A 9,640-nucleotide genomic window follows, 5' to 3' on the forward strand; every position below is an offset into this window, starting at 1 on the left:
AATTAATTTCATTTATTATTCAATAAATCAATCATACCAAGAAATAAAAATAATGGAAAAAAATTTCAATGAATGCTTTTATTGGGTCCAGCTAATTTATTTTAGGGATGAGTTTAAGAAACATTAAGAAGACTAAAACTATGTACAAAGAAATATCAATAACAAAACAAACACAAAATTATAGACAGGAACAATGATGTAGGCAAATCAATTGAATTACAAAAATCAAGTGAATCAAGTGAGCCATGGAGGGAGAAATTTCAAGTTTTCAAAAAATGACATAATTATATAAACATCTCAAATAATAATAATAACACTCAGTTAAAAAAAAATTTTAACAAATTATTATTTATTGTATGAGCTAATATAATGTTAATATGTTTAGGCTTATACATTCACTTTATTTCACTAGGATTCTGGTTACCAATTTGGATTTGATTAAAAGATTCTTGAAAAGAGTCAATTAAAAATTCCTTATTGCAGATAGCTTCATCCGGCTATTAATTCTAAATTTCTTTACAGCTGATTTTATGAACTTCTTTTTGTTTATACTATAATCACTACTGCGTTCTAGTGCAACTTGGCTGAAGCCTGCCAAATACGGATATGAATTCCATACATTCCATCAAACCTTCCTATGCATTCCAAAGGTTATGAAGGCTAGTGTCGGACTGACAATTTAAAAAAACATAATCAGTGGTTATTGCAGCTGTACCTCATTTGCATATCATTAGCATATCACTTAGTCAGGGATTTTAATATCCTTATTACCTCTGTAAAAGTGTGTTTATTATTTACTAAGCTTGTGTATTAATTACTGCGTAGGTGATATTAGCAGAGCTCATTTGCATATCAGGCTATCGGAAAATGTGCAGTGGCTTGTAGAACTCACGCTGATCGGTTTTCAACTCATTATGAATATTAATTTCTTAGATATCAGGAAGCTGGGTTACCAGGGAGTGCAGTCCCATAATGCATTGGGACTTGAAACATTGTTGTCATACCTTTTGTGTGCATTGCTACTACCGTCAGTTTGGTAACCCCAGTAGCCAGGCCCTTATCATAATCAAGGTAGGTAAGTTATTTTCTTTCTAAAAACTTTTTAGAAACTATCAATCTACAATAAATTATTTTCTTCAAATAATTTAAACTACATAGTAAGTTAAGCGAAGCAGTAGATTGATTAAAGTATTTTATAATGTCTACAAAAGAATGCAGCTACTCTTCTTGGGATGTGAACCTGAATACTTGGATATAATTCCAAAAGTGCAAATAACATATGGACATACTTTTTTCTACATAAAGTAATGTTTTCATTTAGAATGTATTTTTAAATACACACATTATTATCAATATTATTCTTGAATTTCTGAGTCAAAATAGTATTGTAAGTGTAACATTTTTTTCTTAAACATGGGGTAGGCCTAGGTCTATTTAGTATTACATAAAACTATGTTTATGTATAAAACATATTTATGTATTATATGTGGAAATCATGATAATTAAAGTAATTTCAATTGTATATTTAGATATAACTTAATGAAGTACCATATTTGTTATTTTATATTACAACTAGATCATGATTGTCTGGAAAAACATTCAGAAAATATAGACATCTAGTATTTTAGTATGTTGTCATGTGTAAACAAATGTCTAACAAGAGATGGACTAATTCAATAAATATATTGTCAGTTAAAGATTAGTATTTATATTTTGACTGAATGTTTTTGCTACAATCAGTATAGCTTGTATACAAAATTAACAAATAGAAATAGAATCATTAATTTTATTTAATTCATTTATTTTTTATTATTAAACTAATTAGATTATGAAATTATGATATTCAATAATTTTTAAGGTTAGATAGAAATGCTAACTATATTTAGCACAAACAATTTTTCACCTTTTATTAAATGTAACATTAATCTGATGTTTATAAAACAGTGAAAAGTTTTGACATCGTTAGGTATTACGTTTGATCACAGAGGACTTGAAAAAACAAGGTTGGATCTTAATCACAGCTATTAATAAATGAAATATGATCTTAGAAATGAAACTCAGGAAGTAATTATAAGCCTGGCATACCACTCATTGTAGATTGTTCACAGGCAAGACCAATTAGACGTTATCGTCAAAGTAATAAGAAGTATTTTATCTTAAGAACTATGTCTTCATAAACCTCTCAACACACATTTCTAAACAATCTTGTCTCTTTAAAAAAGTTTTTTTTATTTTCAAACATAGAGGGCAGTATTCATATTTTTTATATCAACAAGCATCCAATTAATAATTATCGATTATTCTATTTTGTTTCAAAAACACTGTTGCTAATGTAATAATTACACCATTTCGGCTATGAGAAAATTCCTGGTATTGAGATACACAATCAGTTTTGTTACTTTTATATCATATTATCTACTACAGAAGTATTTTATTTTATGAACTATGTCTTCATAAACCTCTCAATGAACATTTCAACAATTTAGTCTCCTTAAAAAAGTTTGCATTTTTCAACATAGAGGGCAGTATTCCCATTTTTTAAATCAACATACATAATATTATTATCAATTATATTATTAAAAAATACATTAAACAGTTAGTGTTTGCCATGAGAACATTTTTATTTAAAATTATATTCATGTCATATTATTTGCTACAATACTAATTTTATTCTTTCACCTATAAATAAAAAAAACCAGCTTTTTTAATCTATTTCAATTAAAATAAATAGACATATTTTTGAAAAACTGTTAAGTAACTAAATTATTATCATCCCATAATAAGCATAAACAATTTTCTAGATAGTTGTTAATTGAAATGAATAACATTCTTTTGTTATTTTGCAGTAACAGGAAAACAACAAGAAAGATGCCAGCAGGTTTGTTTTTTGTTGTTTATACTTTTGTATACACTAGTTAGCCAATACCCAGAGGGACTGGGTACAAAACTTTATGAAAACTTTATGAAAAATTAGGTGGTGTAGGTATACTCAGCCAAAGTCTTGTGTGTGGAGGGTTATTAATATACACAAGCATGGAATTATACTGGTTCATATAAAATACTATTTACACCACAGGTAATCCAAAAATGTAGTTTCAATTTTCTAATTTGAGATATTCAGTCTTTAATCAATTTTTTTTTCTTTAATAAATTGTATATGTCTTTGAATGATGAAAACATTCTGTTTTTGAAAAGTTAAAACCTTATTCTCAGTAATCATAATAAATAAGACTAATTGTCTTATTTATTATGTAAAAAATATGTTATACTATTTTTTATTCAACTAATTAAAGATATATATAAACTAATTTTCCCATACAGAAGTACCAGAGCCCCCAGCAGATACGCCCTTTGCTTCTAAGGTTACCAAAGACTCCATCACTTTAGTATGGGCTGGTACAACCTATGATGGAGGTGCCGCTGTAACTGGCTACCATGTAGAAATGGCATCAGCCGGAACCACAAGCTGGAAGACGGTTACCAAGGATGTGTTCAGTACTAACTATACCGTCAAAAACCTTAAAGAAAATGACAAGCTGATCTTCCGAGTCAGCTGTCTTAACAGTGTTGGTAGTAGCAAACCAAGTGATGTATCTGAGCCAATCACAGTTGTTGAATCTGGAGGTAACATCAACTTATTATGTAAAATTTAATTAAATTTCTAGCATTTTTAAAGATGAAAAATGAAAATTAATAAAAAAGACTTTGAATAGGCCATTTCGAAGTTTTAATCAAGTTAATCACTTCAGTAGAAATAAAACTGTAAAAAATATTTTCATAAAAAGAAAAAAATAAACAGTTAAATTCAAAGAAAACCCCATTGACTTCCATGGCAGTTTGTTGCTTAAAATTACATTTTTTCAGGTAAATGATTTTTTTTTATGTTCAAAGTGAATAACTATTATGGAAAATAAAATTATTTTTTTCAGAGGGACAATATATCTTGAATGTTAAGCGCATTGAGGCTATAACGCACTATATAAGCCTACATTATTATTCATCATTACAGTATGAATGCTCAAACTATAAATATGTAATATGTATCTATAAAAATCTGTGACAAAATAATTATTATAATTTTCAAAACTTCAAGATTTTGTAATAATACCTGTACACTTAATCTGTTTCTTATTTCAGGGGGTGAAGATGAACTAGAAGAACCAGGTAAGTTTATAATCATTTATTTTTCATCGGAAATTCTATGAATGCCACTCTCGGTAATGAAATAACAAACACCAATTAATAAGTTAGGTTCATAGAATTGTTGAGGCAGAATGTGTATGTACATTATATAAATCCAAAGGTAAAATACTGAAACACGACAATTCTGTGGGTATCAGTGGTTGGCTTTCAATGGAGATACAAATATAATAATTAGAAAGCTAAATCAAAACGATAAATTAAAACAGCAAGGAAGAAAGTGCAATGCTTTTGGAAAACACAATTCCTTCGTCAAATGAAATACAATTACTAATACTTACTGTTATATTTCAGACGAGATGGCATTCCAGCCCAGACAGATTGAATTCAAAACAACAAACGTCAAACAGTTTTATGAAATCAAAGATGAGTTGGGAAGGTTAGTACAGATGATTCTTTAAATTACTATTAATTGCTATATTCAATCTGAGACTGTATTAGAGAATGTAATGTCATATATCTTATTGTTATATCTTTTCGTAATTTTCTTATTTGATAGATGGTATGATTCAATATATGTAAATGTATTTTGATTGCAGAGGTAAATTCGGTACAGTAAACAAATGTTTGGAAAAGAGTAGCAAACGGGTATTTGCAGCAAAGTTTATAAAAGCTGAACAACCAGCTGACAAAAAAGAGGTAATGCTTTTCAAATAATTTTAAATACCATAATAAAATTGCCAACTCAAAATTAATCATCACACTTATCAGAGGTTAATTTGAAATTTTATATATACTATGCTTATACTTACCAATACTACTGTAGCATTGTGGATTAAGATTCTGGTTTGCCAATATATATCCCTTGACAGTTTCACTACTCAAGCTTCATAACAACACAACAGAAAAAGCATGTGTTTATGGCATCCTGCAATGGATGAATTCTATAAACCTTTACTATATGTATACTAAACGGCTATTGAAGAAAAAAAACACAAATCGATTAAGCATAAAAAATATTTGTATGTATTTTATCAGGTTGAACATGAGATAGACATTATGAAGAAGTTACAGCATCCTAAGCTATTGCAGTTGTACGATTGTTTTGGAGCTGGAAATAATATGGTTATCATACTTGAACTGTAAGTTATTGTTCCTTTATATTATATTTAATCATTCATGTATTTGAAAGAGTTATTATTACAGTATTTGCTAAACCCCTGTCTTCAATATATATTCCATTTATTCTTTTACCTTTACTGTTGCATTGAGTAAGATCACCATCGCTGCCTTGAATGTGCTGTCTTGTCCCATGGAGACATATTATGTCTCTATGCTTGTCCTTAATAACCTCACTGCCGGCATCCTTTGGGGGATGATTAAGCAGTTGGTTGCGATTGTCTCCTGGTGTGATGACCATGGTATGCTGGCCTATGGCTCGCTTGGACCCAGAAAGCATACTCCAAATATCTCCACCTATGGAGACAATATAGATATCTCATCACATACATTTACAAATAAACAAGAATGGTAAATTGTATATTTGAAATTAGTAACAAACACATTTCTTTTTTTGTAGTGTATCTGGAGGAGAATTGTTTGAAAGGGTAATTGATGAGGAGTTCGATCTGACTGAGAAGGATTGTGTCATGTTTATGACACAAATATGCGAAGGCATGCAATTTATGCATGACAAGAAAATTATCCACTTAGATATGAAGGTAATGGAAATTAATTTAAAGTTAATACAGTGCTTTCTGAAACAAGGCTGAGCAGAAAACTACTAAATAGTATAAGAAGTGGGGTGGTTGCTCGGTGGAATGGAATCCTCGGTTACTGATACCTAGTTTCAAGTGTGAAAAGATGTCAGGATTTTTTCTTATGACATGTTAAACTCCACTACAAAGACTTGGTAGAGCATCTGTTGTTTGTCTTGTGAAATGGATTGATAATGTCACCTGTCTTGAGGACACTTATTTTCACTCTGGGCAGTCCTTGGCTGTGTGCCTAAAAATAAAAAAGTATCAAATAAGCAGTACAACATAATAATATTGTTTTCATTTTGCTCTTGCAGCCAGAAAATATCCTTTGTGTCCGTAAAAATAGTAACAAAATCAAGATTATTGATTTTGGTTTGGCTCAAGAGTTCAAAGATGGCTTGAAAGTGTCTTGTGGTACACCAGAGTTTCTAGCACCAGAAGTAGTTACATTTGATCCTGTCAATGTTAACACTGATATGTGGAGTGTAGGAGTCATTGCATACGTTTTGTAAGTTTTTGTGGGTTTGTTTTACTTTTACTTAATCAGCGCACACATCTATATTCACATACTGTAATTATATCAGTGTGTTGTGTTTACCATTATAAGAACTTTCCCTAAAATGTATGAACCTCCTGCATTTATACATTTATGCCTATAATTTAAGTTTTATCTAAAAAATACTCTTCTTTAAACTTGGTTCCTATTTTATTGGGAAAATCACACTGTTTACTTTACTTACAGGAAGCGAGTGATACATCTTATTTTATTTCAATTTAATTATTAAAAATTGTATTTCAGATTGAGTGGATTGTCACCATTCATGGGTGACTCAGAGGGTGAAACAATGACAAACATCTTGAAGGTTGAATGGGATTGGGATGATGAGTGTTTTGATGATATCTCAGATGCTTCTAAGAACTTCATTGAAAGTTTACTGAAGAAAGAAAAAGAGTAAGAAACATATTTGCTGGACCTATAAGTTATTATCAATTTAGCTCCAATGTTAAATTTGGAAACCTTAAGAGGCTGTAATGTTTCATATCAATGATGCAACAACTATTATCTCAAACAGTAGGGACAGTTGCAACTACCAAATGTTGCGATTAAATAAATGCCTTCTTCTACAAAAACTATGTTTTCAGACATCAATTTCCAAGAGAGTGAGAGTAATGCAATGTTCCTAAAGCTCTGTCTACACTATCATACTAGTTCGTCACAAAAAGTATGATGTGCCCAAATATGGTAGTGATATGCTTAAATATGGTAGTGATACTATAACATCATCATGTCCATATTTGGGCACATCACATTTTTTTGTCACATAATGTTTGATATTGTAGGCAAATATTCTATCCAATGAATGGCAATATTTTCATACCATAACCTATGATATATTAATAATATTTTAGGGACAGGAATAGTGCCTCACAATGCTTGCAGCACGATTGGCTGATTAAGGCTGGTGCCGCCTCCTCCAAAGCCATCTCAAAGGCTAAGTTGAAGAAATACGTTATCAGGAGGAAATGGCAGGTAAGCTAAAGAGACACTGCCTTGAACTTGAATACATGGGTAGACAATTTAAATAAATTAATTTAATGAATCCTACAATTAACAGATCAAACTAGTCAATTTCTATTCTTTGGACTTCATATCCATAGTACAAACAGTACAAACTAATAATCTAAAAACCATAATCCACAAATACATGAGTTTAAATTGATTTACACGGCAAACAAAAGCTCTTTCCATTATTAATATCTAAAAATATGATTTTTACCGACATAAATATAAAATTCAGAAATATTATTATTTTTCTTTTTCTTTTCAAATTGCAGAAAGGCATCAACGCAGTGCGTGCGATGATTCGTGTAAAGTCAATTGTCTAGAAACGCATCATTATCCTAATCATCTTCAAATGGCTATTTCTATTGCCGGTAGAATGTTGATGATCCCGGTCTGGTGTAGGGTTTGCCATTTTGTGCTTTGTCAATCAGTATATGTTGCCAAATTGTCCAATCAAAGGACAGAATTTATATAAATCGTCCAATCATTGGATATTGATCAATAAAACTGTCTAATCATGAGGCATTGATAATCATGATTGTGTAATATTGGGATATCAATCAACAATTTATTTCTTTATGCCGAGATAATGAGAGTTATACACAATGGTATTTTTAAATAACTTTTTCTTTCAGTACATCATTGTGTATTGAATATTTAAATCAGTTTAAATAATATTAATTAATTAATTTATATAATTAATTAAACTTACTTAGTTATGTATCTGCTTTTATGCTAGCATTTAATCTTCTTAAGGCGATCTGCTAATAAAACCATGTACATAACATATGATTTTTTTATATTTCATATAGTTATCCCTTTTTTGATCTTGTGCAAAAAAATATGTCATTTTCTCATCTTTTGTGGAATATGTCTGTACATCTGTTATATCTTTTATAATAGTTAGAATGTAAAGCTTTAAATCAAAATAGAAAGTCAGTAAATACAGCTCCATCGATAAATAAATATTAAATGCAGAACTAGTTTCATCAAAGCAGAATCAGATTCTACAGTTAGAGGCTGTCAAAATTATTTTTTTTTTAAAAACAAGGTTTTTTTTGCAAATCTCCTTGATCCAGAAATGCTTTAAATTACAACCTTCCAACATTCCCAGCTGCTTGTATAGCATTTCTAGATTTTGTTTTTTTGCAGATGAAGTTTAAGAGCCCATCTGTAGGTTAGACGGCAACTGTATATTATCTACTCGCCGTCTTCAAATAGGCCTACTTTTAAAAGAGGTATGAATATGTGGTTGATAAAAAAAGTATGTATTGTGCACACAATTGTAAAAAATAAGGAGTTCGTTTTACAGAAAACTTTTTTGATTTTGTTGCTGAAACATAAGATTCAAAATCTCTTGGTTATAGTTTAGGAGTGCAGTTTTGATATTTATTACAATAATAGAAAAAAAAATCAGGAAAACCAGCCGTTTATATTGTGGTTGATTACAAACTTAATCTAAAGGAGTTTTTTTTTTCTTCTTCTATTTAATTGAAATAAGTTGTAAAGCTAATTGCGTGATTTGTTGTGGACAAATTCTTAGCTGTTTAAAGCTGTTCCTCTACACTTTGACATTAAAAGGAAATATGGTTTGGAATATGGATTGATTTAATAATTTATTTTTGCTTGAATTAATATTTCTTTAGTTATTAAAATTAAGTTTATGTAACTCAGTATATACTTAAATATTAACAGCTGTGTTTTTCTTTTTTAATACTTTTAATTAATTAACAGTTAAACTATTAATTTTCAATCAACCAAACTCATCTTTATAAACGTGAATAAATATACATTAAATCTAAATAAATATTTTACCTGTCCAAGTCAATGATTTGTTGTAAACTTTGACCTTAGACATTTGGAGTTTGTTGAATTCATACCTTGCACAACCCGGCAGTTTTACCTGGCTGGCCATGTTTCTCCCAAATTAAAATAAAATAACATTCTCAACTACGTTCCAGGTAGAAATACACAAATTAATTTAATAACTTGAAAAGGGAAAAATTGAAAATAAACACAAGTGAACTATCGGATAGTAGAATAATAAAAAAATTAAAATAAACATAAAAAACAATCAAGTATTTATGGTGTTGGTTAAAATACAGTACATCAATGAGGTTTGTATCATACAGTAGCTACATGAAAGTGAAGAGCTGGTGATGTTATTGTTTACTAT

General features: G+C 29.6%; 1 protein-coding gene across 2 annotated transcripts; it reads left to right on the top strand.

The window, feature by feature from the left end:
• Positions 1-937: 937 nt before the first annotated feature.
• On the top strand, positions 938-9,061 carry LOC144842468 (myosin light chain kinase, smooth muscle-like). Of its 2 annotated transcripts, none has more exons than XM_078698917.1 (12): positions 938-1,071; positions 2,847-2,878; positions 3,322-3,624; positions 4,138-4,164; positions 4,495-4,579; positions 4,740-4,839; positions 5,179-5,282; positions 5,720-5,861; positions 6,215-6,408; positions 6,700-6,852; positions 7,311-7,431; positions 7,737-9,061. In XM_078698917.1, exons 2-12 carry the CDS (start codon positions 2,869-2,871, stop codon positions 7,785-7,787), a joined length of 1,290 nt encoding a protein of 429 aa, XP_078555043.1. In that variant the 5' UTR covers positions 938-1,071; positions 2,847-2,868; the 3' UTR covers positions 7,788-9,061. The 2 variants fall into 2 exon arrangements, with proteins under 2 accessions (XP_078555043.1, XP_078555051.1); XM_078698925.1 differs by having other exon boundaries at positions 963-1,075.
• The last annotated feature ends 579 nt before the right edge of the window (positions 9,062-9,640 follow it).

Source organism: Antedon bifida, chromosome 1 (genome assembly GCF_963402885.1).
Source record: "Antedon bifida chromosome 1, ecAntBifi1.1, whole genome shotgun sequence".
Lineage (NCBI taxonomy): Eukaryota > Metazoa > Echinodermata > Crinoidea > Comatulida > Antedonidae > Antedon > Antedon bifida.